General features: G+C 39.4%; 1 protein-coding gene across 4 annotated transcripts in view; it reads right to left on the reverse strand.

Moving 5' to 3' along the window:
* Positions 1-19,077, reverse strand: part of ITPR2 (inositol 1,4,5-trisphosphate receptor type 2) — a 562,910-nt gene that overhangs the window by 369,248 nt on the left and 174,585 nt on the right. For all 4 annotated transcript variants that reach the window (XR_002645176.2, XM_089919972.1, XM_022577817.3 and 1 more), the window contains 3 exons: positions 12,785-12,936; positions 6,835-6,934; positions 6,140-6,300 (listed from right to left, as the gene is read on the reverse strand). Coding sequence is in view for 3 of the 4 variants with exons in the window: in XM_089919972.1 (XP_089776098.1) it covers positions 6,140-6,300; positions 6,835-6,934; positions 12,785-12,936 (413 nt within the window). In the remaining variant the exon portion in view is untranslated. The remainder of the gene's footprint in view (positions 1-6,139; positions 6,301-6,834; positions 6,935-12,784; positions 12,937-19,077) is intronic.

A 19,077-nucleotide genomic window follows, 5' to 3' on the forward strand; every position in this document is an offset into this window, starting at 1 on the left:
GCAGGGAACGATATTCAGTATCCTGTAATAAACTGGAATGGAAAAGAATATGAAGAAGAATATGTATATTTATGTATAACTGAATCACTTTGCTGTACACTAGAAACATAACATTGTAAATCTACTATACTTCAATAAATAAATAAGCTTTATCCACATACGTTAGCATAATTATTCACCGTTATTATCATGATCAATCATGATAACATCAATAAGAAAACTACAATTTAAGAGATTCAGCGACTCTAGCAAAGTATGGAATGTATTCAGTTAGGAAGCATCTTGATCTTATCTCCAGATTTACCTCCTGCAATGGAAGGGAGTTAAGTGGACACATCCATAATCCAGAATTTAGCCACCACATCCAAATTTCAGCACACTTCCAAGGATCATAAACTCCACCCCCAAATTCCAGAGATATTATGTTCTCTTGTCTCTTAAAGGAACCTTAAAAATGTGGTGATCCCTGTTTGGGCCCTAGCTGTACAGTGAGTGGTAGGAGGAAAGAGAGGAAGCACAGACAGGACTGGACATACCCACCTGTGATCTCAATGGCTAAAGCCTTAAATTACCATAAGACATGAACTCTCAGCCCTCAATATCAGATCTGGCTCCAGACTTGTTGAGGCAAGCCAGGTAGAGGCAACCATAAAACTAATAAAAAAGATGAGTGAATGTAGAGAGAGGATAAGCAAAAATCGCCCATCCAAGAAGAGCCTGCATATTTAAATTCCAAAGCACATGAGAAAAACTGACATTAAGAAAGCCAACCATCATACTAAAAAATCAGGAGGCCAATTCGTTGCCAACAAAATTCAAGTAACAGAACAATTTCAAAATAACTTTTAAATAAGTGTTTCCAACCCTCAAAGAGACAAAGAAAATAACTATATACCAAAAAAGACAACATATATAAAAGAGGGCATATACAAATGAAGAAAAGATGGCTATGCAAAAGAATCAATAGAAATCTGAGAAATAAAATTATAATCATTTAAATAAAAATATAATTCATGAAGGTAAACTATTATACACACATTCTAAGAAAAAGTAGTGACTTACAATATAGACAGTATTGAAAAAAATCGATCCAGAAAGCAACAGATTCTAAAAGGCAAATTATAAAAGGAAATTTAAAAGATAAAAAAGATGAATTAAGAGGATCCAACATACACCTAATAGGAGTTCCAGAAGAGAGATAAGAGGAGAAGACAAAGAAGTAATACCTGAAAGAAAATGGCTGAAAATTTTCCAGAATTGAAGGAAGACTTAAGTATTCTGATCAAAAGCATACCCTAAATGTCAAGTGGGAAAAACAAAAATAAAAGTTACTTGTAAACACATTGTAGTGAAATTTTAGGACATCAAAGGAAAAAAAAAACAGAAAATTATCAGAAAGTAAAGAAAAATGCCAATAAAGAATAACAATTCTTAATGGCAACAAGAGATAATAGAAAATAATTAAATTACAACTTTAAAATACTAAAAAAAAAAGAACTGTCAAGCTAGCATTCCATACATAAAGTATCACTTAAGAGGGGAGGAAAAATAAAGACATTCTCACATACATGAAGATTAATAAGATTTATAACCTCTTTGAATAGACTAAAGAACAAATTTCAGCAAGAAGAAAAGTGAACCCAGAGAGGAGTGAGATGCAAGAAATAAAAGCAAGCAGAACAAGAGGTAAAATACATTAAGAAATATAATTAATAATTAAAAGAAATTTTTAGGAACTGGATTTTCAGTAATAAAAAGTGATACATCATAATTTACGTGACACAAGTAATTTAAAGAATAAACACAGAACTATGGTTTTAGACAACTATTCCAAAAAAAGATGGGAGGTAGAATGTCAGTGTACAATTAAAGCATTCTGAGGCATTTTTCTACCATGAGAGAAAGAAATATTTAATATCTTCAAGTTTTGTAAGAAAGAATATATAGTTGAAATGTATGACAAGAACATAAGGGCACTTGCGAAAGAACAGAAATATGATCTATAGCTTTTAAACCAGTAGAAGAAAAGGAAAAATCGGGAGAAAATAAAAACTTCATCAATCTAACAGAAAGCAAGAAAGAAGTGGAGGAAAAGAAAAAAAAAAGCTACACTAAAGAAAGAAAATAACAAAATAAGATACCCATAGGTATTAAGTCCAAACACATTATTTATCAAATGCAAAGTAATTAAACTTTAGCAAATTCAAATAGACTACCAGATTAGATTTTAAAAATCCAGCTCTCAGCCGCTCACAAGAGACATTAACAAAACAAAATGACCGGGAAATCTGAAACAAATGGATATTGAAAAAAAGACATCTAGTCAAACACTAAACAAAAGTTAGCTGTTGTCAAGATAGTAGCATCAGGCAAATAAAAATTCAAGGGGAGATGATGCTGCTATAGGAAAATATTAACTTTGAATCAGGACATCTGATCTGGTGATCACATGTTGGATGACCCCTGCTCTAGATCCTGAAATCCTATCACGAGGAATTCGAACCAGTGCTCAAGCCCCCAAATTGCAGAAAGACTTGGCTGGGGTCTGGGCTGTTCACCACTGCATTGGCACTGTGGGTACACACGCTGCAGCGCCCAGTGCCTGGCATGGACCAGGAGTTCAGTAACACTGAAAACAAATGGACACTGAACTGTAAAAGCAGCAGACGAACCCCACCTCTTTTTCTGTACCCTCAGAGGTAAAACGTGGTGCATGACTCACCTCCTCCAGCTCTGAACAGATTTACCCCCCTCCATCCTCTCTCCTCTCCCACCCCAATGTGTTCCCAATACTGTCTATTTTGTTGGTGCAGCTATGCAGAAGAAAATTCCACGAAAAAAATATCTGAGGTTGAGGATCTTGGAGCAGAACACAGGAGCTGTGCCTCTGGAGCCCACTCCTGGGGTGAATGAAAGGGGAGCGGAGGTGGGGGAGGAAGGGTTGGAACAATACAGGCATTTTCAGACAGATCTCCTATATTCTAACATGTTCCCTTTGACCTTGTAACATTCTTCGTGGTTTTGAGTAAAAGAATCTCTAATAATAACTTCATTCTCTGGGAAGGGGAGGGAGTCAGAGTTGTGTGGAATTTTCAGAAAGAATTTTATATCAAATTCTAAAACTGAGAAAATAATATAAACACATTCAACTAAGCCTATAAGCTCCCCTGTACTGACAGGCAGCTTTGAATGAGTTTTGATGGCAGGTGGCTTTTTGGAAATTACTAAATGAAGATCAATCGTTGCAACTTCCTATTTCTCAGGCAAGACCTTCTTTTTGCTATGATGTTTTTCACTCTAAAATAGCAGGGGAATAAAAATGCACAATCCCTGGTCAGTCCTGGTCCACCACCTTCCTGAGAAAACATCTCGAGAGGTTAAGATTCTCTCCGGCAGTAACTGAAGAAGAGTTACAGTCGGCAATGGCGGAGTGCTCATAATCAATCTTTATTTGTCCTTTTCTTCAAGGAACACCTTAATACTTAGCAAGGGAGACTTTTTAGCGAGGCTGAGGAAATTTCTGTGCGTATGTGACAATGACAGAGACAAAGAAACAGATTCATCAAAAGCAGAGTTAATAGCTAAATAACAGACATAAAAAAAGTGGTATCTACACATGGGATTCCATTGCCTGTCACAATTTAGTTCTGATATTTAATTATCTGTCGTCCAGAACAGGGGAGCAGCTGCTTCAGCTTGTGGCCTTTATTCATTTCACCCGACGGGGTTGGAGGTCGATTGCATACACAAGAGTGGTTTTCAAATGCAGGTTTGTTAGGGGGGAAACAGAGGTAAGAACAGAGGAAGCTGAGAAATAACTATTCCACTGGTTTGCATATTTATGACTTTTTCTATTGACAGGGCTGGAAGGAAGCAACTTGGATTTTTCTGTTCCTTTGTATTGTGAGACAGAGATGTAAAAGTTCATAAAACATATGTGTTTCATTATGGAATGCTTACCATGTGAACCTTATCAAGCCACCACGCAGAGTAGGAAGTGGAACATTGAAAAAGTCTCCTCAAATCCCTCCCCCCGAGAACACCATCCTGATTTCTGTGACAATTCTTTCCTTGTGTTTCTTTATAGTTCTGCCAATTTCTTAAACACCAAAGAGTTCAATTTTGCTTGATTTTGGACTTTACAAGTAATCTTAGGCTGAATACATTTGTGTCTTGTTCTCACTCAATCTAAAGTTTATTAGATTTATCCATGTAGTTGTACATAGATGTAGGTCATGTATTTTCATTGTTATATATGTATTCCACCATATGACGATACCGAAACTGTATTCAACTGGTGATGGACATTTAACAGTTTTCAGTTTGGGGTTATTTAGACTAAGGCTGAACATTCTTAAATGTGTCCTGGTGCACACATATAGAAACATCTTTTGGACAGATGTTCAAGAATGTTCAGCCTAGGAGCAGAATTGGTAAGTCATGGACTACTTGCTTCTGTGTGTGTGTTGTGTGTGTGTGTGTGTGTGTGTGTGTGTGTGATTGTGTGTGCGCAGGCGCACGCGTGCATGTGTGTTAGGAACACATGAGATCTACCGTTTTAAATTTTTATGTGCATATACAGTATTGTTAACTACAGGAACAATGTTGTACAGCCGATCTTCATCTCATATAAATGAAACTTCATACCCGTTAAACAGAAACTCCTCATTTCTCCCTCCCCCCAGCCCCTGGCAACCACCAGTCTAGTCTCTGTTTCTATGAGTTATTTTACAACGTTATTAACAACAGCCAAATATGGAAACTAAATGTCCATCAATGGATGAATGCATAAAGAAAATGCAATATACACCTATGATAGAATATTATTCAACTTTTTTTTCAGTTTTTCTATAATCTATTTTATCATCATCCGAAGATTACATATGCAGTTAAGAAAATGAACCAAATCATGCAGTCGGCCGTTCTCTCGGTTCTGACTCCCCACAGCTGTGATATTAGGAGAACCAGAATGTGGAGGTCAATACTTTAATGTCAGCAATCTGCACCCTCCCTCTCCATCTGTACCCACCTATTTCATTCAGCATCTTGACAGTTTGCACAAGAAAACTGTCCTAAGAATATTATTCAACTTTAAAAAATAAGGAAATCCTGTCACATGTGACAATGTGGATAAAATTGGAGGACATTATGCTTAGTGAAATGAGCCAGTCACAGAAGGACAAACACTACGTGATTCCACTTACATGAGGAGAGGCTGCTTCTTTAACTTCGCTCATTACTGTCAAACTATGTCCCAAAGTGCTTATACCAATTATCATCTCACCAGCTGTGTATGAGAGTTCCAACGTATGAATGCCTGGGAAATTGGTAAATAGCTTTTTCTTGTTCAAATTGAAAGGTATATAGCAGACCATGAAGTGGAGAAATACAGACAATGCTTGTGCTCTGGTGTGTTGGAAACCTATGGATTTTAAAACCATACATGATTAAATCCCCCACTTACTGTGTGACCTTACCTAATTTGCTTAACCTTTCAATTTTCCTTTATGTAAGATGGGAGTAATGTCCATCTCAGGGCTGTTTGAAGGACTAGAGAAATATATTTATGGTGCCTAACATGGTACCAACATAAATTAGGGATGAAATGATTGATAGCTATCAGTATCATTCTCTGTCTCACTTATTTCCAAAACCAGAGTTGAAGAATCAAAGATCCAGTTTCTCTGAGGCAGTTACAAGGGCAGAGAGGTACACTTTGCAGATTGTTTGCTGGTATTATATAACATGCTTGTTTCGTGGTACTTGTGCAGAGAAATGTATCTTGAATAAGTAAGAAGAGAAAAACATAAAACCTCTTTTAGGACCTTTAGAACTCCCAACTCAAATATCAAATCAAGTGCAGCAAAAGGCATCTCTTACGAAACATTTAAAAGGAAGGACCAGAAAGTAACTAAAAACAACTGTGTTCAAGCCAAGCTAAAATGGAAAAAGTAAATATTCCACCAGATTTTAATGTCACCATTTTCATTCACTCACCGGGATCTGCTCATTCAGAAGCAGGTGTGCTGCTATGGAGACCATTCTACATATTCCCTTAGAGTCATTCATTTACCTGAGGTCTACTGCAAGAGTTGACAACTGACTCTATGATTTAAAAGTCATTTTAAAAGTCACTAACCTCCTTTCATTCTGAGTTATTGTGCCGTTTTCCAGCTTTTTAACTGTGGTCGCCAGCACTTTATTTGCGTCATTGGCGAAGTCTAAGTCTCGGACCTCAGACAGCGGGACAGACACAATGGCAAAAGCTTCTTTATCTTCTTTTGTTTGGCAAGTTCCAATCTGCAATGTGTTTTTCCACTAAGATTAGTTGTTTTACTAAATAACTATGCAATATTCTTCAACTACTAACACGTCTTAGTACTGTTTAAGAGATATAAAACAGGAGTAGAGAATCCAAACACAGTAATTCCTACATGCATCATCCACTATGAAAGGCTGTAGGGACACAGATTTCCCGTGCCCATTTCCTGCCTTATTTTCAAAGCCCGACTAGAAATGTATCCCTTTCACACATGTTCTTTGCTTCAGTTTCAACAGAGGAGAGGAAATGCCCTCCTAGAATCTTCTTCCCGTTCTATATGCTACTCCCACTCTTTTGGTATCTCTGCTACATCTTCCTGAATCACAGCCCGGCTGCAGTCTAGCCTCTAAGTTCAGCTACCTAAAGCAACTGGTAGGCACGAGTGCCTGATGAAATTAATTGCAATAATCTCTAATACTGGTGAAGCTCAAGTGTAAGAACATGTCAGTCACCCCCTAATCCTATTCACACAACATCTGGCTGAAAAGTAAACCATTCTCAGCAACATTTACCTTCAACATAACAGGCCTCTCTTCATCTGTGTCTATGGGGATGCTAGTACTGGTTACCCACGTGTTTGTACATAAATGTCTCAACCGAACGTATGAATTCCTAAAAGCAAAATAGTATTAAAAACACAGATTATAAAAAAGTAGCACACTTACATATCAACATATTTACCAGTTTCATACATGATATGAATATAAATATATTTTTAGACTTAGTAACTGACTCAAGTGCAGATCAGTCTGGTTTAAGGGGAATATCTGAACTATAGGCTATTTCAAAGCATGCAGTATTATTACATAAACCAGTGGTTCTCAAAATCTGGTCCCTGGACCAGCAACATCAGCATCACCTAAGAACTAGTTAGAAATGCAAATTCTGAGGCTTCATCCCAGTCCACTGAATCAGAAGCTCCGAGGGTGAGATCCAACAGGATTTTACCAGCCTTTCCAGGCAATTCTGATGCCTACTAGAGTAAGAAGCACTGACCGTGTAACCATCTGAGTTAAAACTGCTGTCTGATTGCAGTCCCTTTTGTGGTTTAATCATCCATGCGTAAAAGTACGTAGTGCAGTGGGTCCGCACTAATCGCAGATTCCCTACCTGTGAATTTGCGTACATAGTGCAGCGGGTCCGCACTAATCGCAGATTCCATACCTGTGAATTTGCGTACATAGTGCAGTGGGTCCGCACTAATCGCAGATTCCATACCTGTGAATTTGCGTACATAGTGCAGTGGGTCCGCACTAGTCGCAGATTCCATACCTGTGAATTTGCGTACGTAGTGCAGTGGGTCCGCACTAATCGCAGATTCCATACCTGTGAATTTGCGTACGTAGTGCAGTGGGTCCGCACTAATCGCAGATTCCATACCTGTGAATTTGCGTACGTAGTGCAGTGGGTCCGCACTAATCGCAGATTCCATACCTGTGAATTTGCGTACGTAGTGCAGTGGGTCCGCACTAATCGCAGATTCCATACCTGTGAATTTGCGTACGTAGTGCAGTGGGTCCGCACTAATCGCAGATTCCATACCTGTGAATTTGCGTACGTAGTGCAGTGGGTCCGCACTAATCGCAGATTCCATACCTGTGAATTTGCGTACGTAGTGCAGTGGGTCCGCACTAATCGCAGATTCCACACCTGTGAATTTGCGTACGTAGTGCAGTGGATCCGCACTAATCGCAGATTCCACACCTGTGAATTTGCGTACGTAGTGCAGTGGGTCCGCACTAATCGCAGATTCCACACCTGTGAATTTGCGTACGTAGTGCAGTGGGTCCGCACTAATCGCAGATTCCACACCTGTGAATTTGCGTACGTAGTGCAGTGGGTCCGCACTAATCGCAGATTCCATACCTGTGAATTTGCGTACGTAGTGCAGTGGGTCCGCACTAATCGCAGATTCCATACCTGTGAATTTGCGTACATAGTGCAGTGGATCCGCACTAATCGCAGATTCCATACCTGTGAATTTGCCCACTCACAAAAATTTATCCGTAACCCCAAAATCAATACTTGGGCCACTTTGGAAGTCATTCTCAGACATACACGGAGTGGCAAAAAAATTTGATTCCCTGCCACTCACATTCCCAGTGAGGCTGAACAACACGATGCTCTTCCTTCTTGTTTCTGCTCTCATACTGTCAACAAGTGTCTTTCTGTGGTCTGTCTGGCGCCATGTTTTTCACTATCTATTGTTAGTGAATTCATTGTTTAAAACAGTCCTAAGCATAGTGCTGAAGTGCTGTCTTGTGTTGCTATAGAGCAAGACTGTGATGTGCATTACGGAGAAAATAACTCATGTAAGAGATGCTTCATTCAGTCATGAGTTATAGTGATGATGGCAGTGAATTCAACGCTATGGAAACAATATATATTAAATAAGGTGTCTTTAAACAAAAACACATATAAAATAAGGTTGAGTATTGATTGATTGACAAAAATATTGTGCCCAGAGGCTTGCAGGAACCTAACTCTGCATTTCCCTTAGAAGCAATGGGTCAGTATTTGCTAATTCATGTTCCAGAAATAATAAGAATCAACTATATGTGAACTGAGAGAGAGTGCATAAGAAAGGACAGCTAGAGCTTCATCCAGCTCAAATATTATCATTTTTTGGTGAATCTATTATCATTATTTCTTTAACAAAATGGATAAAGTATCTATTAAAAGAAAACCACTGAGGTAAGTTCTCTGCCTTCAAGTTGCTGAAAGTTCAGTAGGAAAGATAAGATAAATAAGTCATATAACATGAGGCAGAAAGCATTAAGGCCAATAAGAGAAAATCAAATAAAACGCCAAGGACTTCAGGGAAAGAGATTCATTCTCAAACATCATGATTCTTCTCATTCATAAAAGTAGATAAAATAGAGACTGAGTTAATGCACTGAATAAAATGTCTTACAAGCAATTTTTGTTAGCAGTAGCTAGAGAATGGGTAACTGACCATTTTGGTGAATGCAGTGGTAGTCCCACACCTGGTCCCTCTCGTGGTGTTTCTAAAAGAGACCCCCGCAAAGATCCACCTTGTGGACTATCAGGTAAAATAAAAGAACATATTCTAGAGGAAGTAATACCCACAGGACTAAAAAAAATGCCGCCAGAAAGTATAGAGTCTGCTCTTCCAGGGGAAAGCACTGTGAAACACGGTATGTTTGTAATAGATGTTCTGTTGCCCTGCACAGCGGTGCCTGCTATAACGCTATCACACTTGGAACGAAATATTAGAATGCTTTAGCAAGACGTGAACAAAGTTTCAAATAAATTAAGTGCAAAAAAAGAAAAAGAGATTGCTTCAAAAATCTAAAACAGCAAAGGTCCAATCCTTGTCCAAATAATCAGCAAAGGTCCAATCCTGAAATACCTCTGTATTACCACTTATCTTCTGCATGGAATTATACAGGAGATGTCACTTGGACTCAGTTATCTTCCTCATTGTATTGATATTTTAAGCATCTGGAAAGTGGGGCCATAGCTTATTCAGCTCTGTGTCGTTCCCCCTATTCTTACTCCTGGACCTTCTATAGCTGCTTATGGAGTCAACCTAGATGGCTGGGTTCCAAGCTAAAGAGACTATACTTGAGCATAATAACCCGCAATTTCCAAGAATTTTGGAAATGAGTAACTCTTTAGGACCCACACCACTTAAATCCATTGTTAAAATCTCGATATAATCTGAATGTCTAAGCTATGAAGGCACAGTAGCATAGCGGTTAAGAGTACAGATTTTGAGTTCACACAATCCAGGATCAAATTCCACTTCATGAGCTTGACAAGGATCAATCAACCTAATCACACTGAGCCAGTGGTTCCCCAACTTGGCTACACGTTAGAATCACCTGGAGAGCTTTTACAACCCTATTGCCCAAGCTGCACCACACACCATTTAAATCAGGATGTCTGGGAGTAAGAGGAGGCATCAGTACTTTTTAAAGATCCCCAGATATTCCAACGCGCACTGAAGACTGGGAACCCCTGCTCCAAGCCCTTGATACTTAAAAGTCTAGTCCACAAATCAGGAGCATCAGCATTATCTGAGGGTCTGTTAGCAATGCAGACCTCAGACCCCACCCTAGACCAAGCAGATCAGAATCTGAGCTGCCATTAGATCCCCAGGTGGTTCAGTACACATTAAAGTGTGAGAAGCACTACAGAGTGTAAAGTTTGAGAAGGATTTGACCCCGCATTGGAATCACCTGGGTACTGATTTTTAAAAGTAAAGCCTGCATCCTGCCCCCAAGACTCTGATTTCACTGGTCTTGGTGTGGCCAGAGCATGGAGAGGGCTCAATGCTGCCCAGGTGATTCCAGTTTAGAGCCAACTTGAAAAGCACTGCTCTAAGTCCTTAGTTCCTGATCTGTAAGAGTTGCTGCCAGCATTAAATAAGACATTTATAAAGAAGCTGACATAGTGCTTAGCACACAGCCAGCACTTCAGAGTTATAATAGTAGTCATTATTAAGTGTTAATTAGTGTTAGCTTTAAAACAATTAATGACAAATGAATCTATGTTAATACAAAATTCTGTTCGATACTGAGAAGGGCTTCAGCAGTTCTGAAACAGGAATAGATGAAACCTTCCACATAAAGTGAGGCTCAGGGGCTTGTCTTGGGTCTAGTCACATTAGAGTAAGATCTTTCTATCATTTCCCTAAGCAAACTTTCTTGGTTAGAGTTCAAGAAGGACTCTATTCTTGCTGAGTTAAAATCTAAAATGCATAGTCAGAGTAAGGATTTATTAAGATGCAATACTCAGAAGAGAAGGTCAAAGACCTGCATCAGGCCAAACCTTCAGAGGGTATTTCTTTACAGGCTTCTATTGGTACAACAGAGCGAGAGATGGCTCATATAAGGCCAAGATTCAGCTACATTTCTCCCATCCAAGTATAAACCAGGTCCGACTCTGCTTAGCTTCCAAGATCAGACAAGACTGGGCACATTCAGGGTGGTATGGCCGTGTACTGAGCTACATTGCTCATGAATGAGAACAGCCATGAAACAGCCGAGGAAGTCCAAGGAGCAGTGTTTCTTGGCAGTGTTAGTACAGCAACTTTTTACCTCCCCTGAAAGTAACCTACACAATAATGTCTGCATTTTGAGCAGGTACCTTCAGCCTAACCACTGCCACCTGCCCAAGGCCGAGACAATCATGCTGTACCAAGGACAATTTAGAACCATTCCACTAGACCTGAATATATGGGCAAAACTCCCCTACGCATCTAGAGATCACATCAGAGTGCTATTGTTGGAAAGTAGACAGCTCTAGGCAAAACAAAAAAACCTTAACTAAAATAATCAAATCGAAGTGAAAGAGTGTAAAATACTCTCTTACATTAAGTTCTGACTCCCTCATTAACAATCTCCTTTCCCCTCCCTCACCGGGGGCCGACTGGTCTCTTAGCTGGTCCTTCAGGACACCTAGTAAATCTCAAGATTCTTCCACTTTGTGTTCCTGCTGCTTGAAAGACTTCTCCCGTACGGAGAGGATCTGACCCTTCAAATCATTCAGATCTTTTCTTGAATGTCCTAAATCGGGAGGTCTCATAATAGAACTCCCCATACTCTTCAATTTTTCTTCAAAGCGTTCTTATTACCTGACCTTATATTTTATGTTTATTTGTTTATTGCCTCCCACTCCCATCTGAATTTAAGTTCATAAACAGTTTGCTCATGGTTTTCTTCCCAATGCCAAGGGCAATGCCTGGAATGGAACTGATGTTCAATAAAGGTTTGTTGACGGAAGGACTTCCCTGGTGGTCCAGTGCTTAAGAATCCACCTTCCAATGCAGGGGACGCGGGTTTGATCCCTGGTCAGGGAACTAAGATCCCACATGCGGTGAGGCAACTAAGCCCACATGCCGCAACTACTGAGCCCACGCTCTGCAGCCCCTGCCACAACTAGAGAGAAGCCCGTGGGCCGCAACAAGGAGCCCCGTGCACCACAAGAAGGAGCCCGTGCACCACAACAAAAGATCCCACATGCCACAACAAAGATCCGGAGTGCTGCAGCTAAGAACCAACACAGCCAAATAAATAAAATAATTTTTTTTAAAAAGATTTGTTGACTGAATGACTAAATAAATGAACAAGTGGATGATGAGTGAATGAAATGTTTAATTTGACATAATAAAAATAAATGCCATGACTATTAATGGAAATGCTTCTAGATCATTTTTTATTTTAGTAACCACAGGCCACATAAGTAATAAGAATAAATGATTCTTATGAATTTTTCAGAATTTCTTTTCTCCTGCACATTTGAATTATTTTTAAGAATAAAACAAACTATGTTAATCTACTCACAAAAGAGGAATGATTTTTTTTAACTCTTGTTCTTCACTTATGCTTGCTCTCTTTATATCACAAAAATTATACTAAGATTATGATTTTTATTCCTTACCTGCCAGTAAAATTATTCAGAGAAACACTATTGTTTAACCATATTTTTTTTTACCTTGGGACCAGGCAGTCCGCTCTCTGAAGAGTTGTGGCATCCAGTTCAAAAAGGGATGCAATGTCATTTCCATGTGGGACTGAGACCAAAGTGTACATGATCTTCTCCCCTGCCTGGCGTTTCTTCTTTGCAGTTGGAAGATCTCCATCTCTCTGTTGAGGAAGTACAAGGTTTTTTACTTTTATATGTTTCTTACTAAACTCTCCAATTAATTGGAAGATCAGTTTTAAATTTGCATTTATTTCTTCATTGGATTATAGTGATGTCCAGTTCACATCATCCAGAAAAAGCAGATCGGGCCTGGGAGCCTTTCAGGTGATTATTATTAACAGTGATAAGTCACACATTCCAGAGGGATGATTTGACCTGGGCAAATTATCAAGGCACTAAGAGTCACAATAGTTTTGATCCCTTCCCTGGTATTAAACCTATTATCACAGTAGTAATTTTGACCATTCCACATTTAAAACAAACACAGAGAAGAAGTAGTGTGTTGAATCATCTAGAGTTCGTAAATTAAAGAGTAAGCATGGAAATGTTTCAGAGTTCCTGCCTAACTCCCAAAAATCATTGGGATATTAACTTGGAGGGAGGGGGAATCAACAGCAACATTCCCATTCAGTTCATCAGCTCATTCCATTAGATCCCAGAACATACTATAATGGCATATAAAGTGAAATCAAATGGAACAGAAGCCTTCAGATGATGTGAAACTCAGTCAATATTTCTAGCACACTCCTACCATTTTAAGCAAAAAACAACACAAGACTGACGGTTATGTATTTTCACTCGAACTTCCCCAAGTTCCAGCGTCCCATGGAAGAATCTGATGTATAAGAAAACCAAAACATGATACAGCAAATGTAATACAAGCTTGGTAGTAAAGTACATAAATATAATTACTTATATATAATTATTAAATCAAATTAAATTTGAAAATGAGAGAGAAAAACTGTCATTGTACCATCACAGGTAGTTGAAAGAAAATAGGTGGGAAGGGATGCTCAAAGGCAAATGAAAGCCATCCATATCCAAAGACAAGCATTTCTTTAAAGGCTGCCATGACAGTGAAATACTACACCTGGTCATTCCAAAACATTCACTTGAAGCTCCATCCCAAGACTGTGAAAATCATTTTCCTTGGGTCAGTGAACCCTTGCAGTTTCATGCTGGTGTCTTCTGTAAATGGTGCACAAATTGGTAGCACCAGTTAACTGTGAATGGGCAGAGGAACTGCCAGTGTTCTTAAGAAGGAACAGGACTGCTATCTGCTAAATCTCACATAGGCCAGCAGTATCTGGTAGCTCTTGTCATCTCTGATTTATATGTTTTCTGCAGAGATCTAAGCTCAGACTTATATGAAGACAGGGGTCTGGAAAACTCTCCCCAGGTGGTTTAACCCCCATAACAGTTGTTTCTTACCAGCAAATGTGAACTGTGTTCATTCATCAGAAAGAGGTATACTTAACTTACTATACACTAGAAGTGAGTGTAGGGAAATAGGAGAGAAGGAAATGCAAGAGCAGTAAGTAAACCCCACTTCTGAATTGATATAAAAGTTCTCACAATACCAAAACCATTCCCTTGACTGTTCTCACTAATCTTACCACAAAAGTTTAAGAGAGAGGAAGATGAGCATTATTTCCTTTAAATAAAGACATGAGTGCAGTTACCTACAGGAGATGAAGGATGAGGGAAGAAGCGAAGGAAAGAGGATGGAGAGCGGGGAGGACCAGAGTAGAAAAAGAGGGAGGGAAGAAGAGGGAGAGAGGAAGGAGGGAGAGGAAGCGGAGAGGAGGGAATAAAAAGGGAAAAAGGAGGGGGGAAGAGGAAGGCAAGGGGAGCAGTGGGTGCTATAGTGAATGCTCAACCCCATATTCAACTAGCCACGCCTCAGTCCAAATTAACCAAAGCCAGCGGCCTGGTCTGCAGCCCTTAAGCACTGAATTAGTCACTCCTCAAAGGGCAGGCATGAACTCACGGTTAAGAACCTCCTTCCCTGGTGGCACAGTGGTTAAGAATCCGCCTGCCAATGCAGGGGACACGGGTTCGAGCCCTGGTCCGGGAAGATCCCGCATGTCGCGGAGCAACTAAGCCTGTGCGCCATAACTACTGAGCCTGTGCTCTAGAGCCCGCGAGCCACAACTACTGAGACCGCATGCCACAACTACCGAAGCCCGCACGCCCAGAGCCCGTGCTCCACAACATGAGAAGCCACCGCAATGAGAAGCCCGCCCACCGCAACAAAGAGTAGCCCCCGCTCGCCACAACTGGAGAAAGCCCGTGCGCAGCAACAAAGACCCAATGCAGCCAAAAATAAACAAATAAAATAAATAAATTTTTTTTTTTAAAAAAAGAACCTTCTATAGGTCTTCTGAAAAAATTCTCATGGGTCAGGAGACCCATTTCACAGTGATTCACAGTGATCTGCGTTGAGGGCATGGAAGTCTGTGAACTAAAGACAACAGTCTTTGAAGGGCAAAAACACCATCACATCCTGAGAGAGGAAAACCTAAATGTCTTTAAATAACCCAATAAGAGTAGTCTGGCCAGACAAATAAGTCGGGAAAGAAGGCTGCCTGGGTAACATAACAGCTTAGGCTCATGGAATATCAAGCTTGGGAGGGATCTTTATAGATCATCTGTGAGCTAAAAAGACTTCTTCCAAATAAGTCTCTGGCAGCAGCTAGTCTAGTGAAATACTATAACTTGTAATTTACTCCTTTGGGTCTTGAAAACATTAGTCTTTAATTATTCCCTACTGAAATTTAGACAGCCTTTGTACAGTTTTGTTTATTTCCTATATTTCAACTCTCACAGTGGGTTGGGAGAAAGAGTCTAAAGAAAGAGAAATAGCTGGAACGAGAAAGTAGGAATGAGGGAGGGAGAAAGAAAGGGAAATGAGTGTGGACACTAGAAGAAAAATAGCAGTGTACAAGAAAAATATGACACCAAAGGCAATCTCCATGAAAGAAATAATTGATAAACTGGTTTTCATGAAAACGGGTTTCTTCTGCTCTGTGAAAGACACTCTCAAAAGAATGAGAAGATGAACCACAGACTTGGAGAAAACTATTGCAAAAGACATATCTGATAAAGAACTGGTGTCCAAAATATACAAAGAACTCTTAAAATTCAATAATAATAAAACAAATAATCCAATTTTTAAATGGGCAAAAGACCTGAACAGACACTTCACCGAAGATGACATACAGGTGGTAAATATATACATGAAAAGATGCTCAACATCAAATGTCATTAGGGAATAGCAAATTCTCTAATGAGATATCACTCAAAACAATGAGATACCATATACACCTATTAGAATGGCCAAAATCCAAAACACTGACAACACCAAATGCTGACGAGGATGTGGAGCAACATGAACTCTCATTCATTGCTGGTGGGAACGCAAAATGGTACAGCCACCATGGAAGACAGTTTAGTGGTTTTACACAAAACAAAACACATTCCATACCATATGATTCAGCAATCATGCTCCTTGTTATTTACCCAAATGAACTGAAAAGCTATGTCCACAGAAAAACTTGCACCGCAGCATTATTCATAACTACCAAAACTTAGAAGCAACCAAGAAATCTTTCAGTAGGTGAGTAGGTAAATAAACTGTGGGACATCCAAACAATGGAATGCTATTCAGCACTAAAAATAAATGAGCCATCAAGTTATGAAAAGACACAAAGAAACCTTAAATGCATCTTGAAAGAAGCCAGTGTGAAAAAGCTACACACTGTGTGATTCCAAATATGATATTTGGAAAAAGCAAACTTATGGACACAATAAAAATATACTGTGAATATACTGCCAGGGATTGGGGGAGGGAGGGATGAATAGGAAAAACACAGAGGAGTTTAAAGGCAGTGTAACTATTCTGTATGATCCTATAATGGTGGATACATATCATTATACTTTTGTCAAACTGATAGAATGTACAACACTGAGAGAGAACCCTAATGTAAATTATGAACTTTGGGTGATAATGATGTGTCAAGGCAGGTTTACCAGTGTAACAAATGTACCCCTCTGGTGAGGAATGTTGATAGTAGGCTGTACTTGTGTGCTGGCAGGGGTATGTGGGAACCCTCTGTACCTTCCACTGGATTTTGCTATGCATCTAAAACTCTCTTTAAAAAGTGTCTATTAAAAAAAAATAGTCAGAGAAAATATTTTTAAATTATATATCTGATAAGGGACTTGTATCCAGAATATATAAAGAACACTTACAACTGAATAGCTGTAAAGACAAATAACCCAATTAAAAATTGAGAAGGGACTTTGCTGGTGGTGCAGTGGTTAAGAATCTGCCTGCCAATGCAGGGGACATGGGTTCGATTCCTGGTCCGGGAAGATCCCACATGCCACGGAGCAACTAATCCTACGCACCACCACTACTGAGCCTGCGCTCCAGAGCCCAAGAGCCACAACTACACAGCCTGTGTGCCACAACTACTGAAGCCCGTGCTCCACAACAAGAGAAGCCACCACAATGAGAAGCCCGTGCACCACAACTAAGAGTAGCCCCCACTCGCCGCAACTAGAGAAAGCCCACACACAGCAACAAAGACCCAACACAGCCATAAATAAATAAATAAATAGATAGATAGATAGATAGATAGATAAAAATTGAGGAAAGGATGTGACGACATTTCTCCATAGAAGACATACAAATGGCCAAGAAGCACATGCAAAGGTGCTCAATATCATTACTAATTAGGAAAATGTACTAGGATAGTTATAGTCAAAGACACAGACAATAACAAGCGTTAAGATGTGGAGAAATTGTAACACTCATATATTGCTAGAGGAACACAAAATGGTATAGCCACTTAGGAAGAGTTGGGCAGTTCCTCAAAATGTTAAACATATAACCAGCAATTCTAATTCTAGGTATCTACCCGAGAGAAATGAAAGTATATGACCCCACAGAAACTTGCACTGAATGTTCATAGCAGCTTTACTTATAAAAGCCAGAAAGTAGAAATAACCATCATCCAAATGATGGATAAACAAAATGTGGTACATGCACCAAATGGAATATTATTTGGCCATGAAAGGAATGAAGTACAGACACATGGTACAACCTGCATGCACCTTAAAAACATTATGCTAAGTGAAAGAAGCCATGAAAGAAAGGCCATATATTGCATGATTCCACCGATGAAATGTCCAGAAAAGGCAAACTCATAGAGACAGTAGATCTAGGTTGCCAGGGGCTGCTAGTGGATACAGGCTTTCTTTTGGGGGCGGTAAAAATGTTCTAAAATTAGATAGTGGTTATGGTTTTACAACTCTGTGAATATACTAAAAACCACTGATCTGTAATTCTAAACATGAGAATTCTTATGGTATGTAAACTATATCTCAATAAAGCTACTGAAGGAAGGGAGGAAAGAAAAGAAAAGAGAGGGGGGAGGGCGGAAAGATGGGAGAGACGGGGAGACAGAGGGGGACGGAGGGAAGGAACAAACGAATGAACAAACTAACTAAAACAATGAAAAAAAAGTGTGCTGTTGCATTGATCTCTGCCATGCAGCTCAACATGAAAATCCAAGTGTTATACTAAGATAGGGATAGCAAAGGCACAGTCTTCCATGAAGGCTCTGGAATGTAATGGTGACACAGGAATCACACTTCTGCCTGACCCCAAACAACTGAGTCAGGAAGGTCTTAAGAAGATCTACACAATCTTCTTACATAGGGCCCAGGAGAATACCACGTGCAGCTATGAACTCCTTCCCTATGGTAAAAATGGTGGTGACGTCTGAAATTGAGGATGATAATCACTATGATGAGGAAGAAGGCAGAGAAAGAGGAAGGGAGAGATTTAAGAAGAGGAAGTGCTAATTCTAAAAGAAAGAAAAGGAAGTTTGCTGTTTATTACATCTTAACATGAAAACTTGGGGGGAAACAGACGAGGAGAGTTACAGTCACAAAGAAATATTATGAAAGAGCTCTTTTCTGGATTTGGCAATGCTACTGCAGCCAAAAGAAAGAGCCACCAACATAATGAGTGTTATTAATACATGTGAGGGAAGATTGCCTCAGAATGTAAGAATGCAGAAATAATGGACGAGATCAGTCAGTTGTAGAAAAAAACTCAAAGGATTTTTGTGAATATGTAGGCACAGGGATTTGAGCACAAGTGGTTTAAATGGAGTATTAGAAAGGCACAATTAAAAAATGATTTTAGCTAAGGAAAATAAAATCTAATCAATTACGTTGAACCATATTTGAAGAAAGGCTTTATTAACAGAAGATAAGCATGTAACCTA

The sequence above is a fragment of the Delphinapterus leucas genome, chromosome 11 (genome assembly GCF_059928025.1).
Source record: "Delphinapterus leucas isolate spDelLeu-1000000601 "Yukka" chromosome 11, BTC_Dleu_Yukka2, whole genome shotgun sequence".
Classification (NCBI taxonomy): Eukaryota; Metazoa; Chordata; class Mammalia; order Artiodactyla; family Monodontidae; genus Delphinapterus; species Delphinapterus leucas.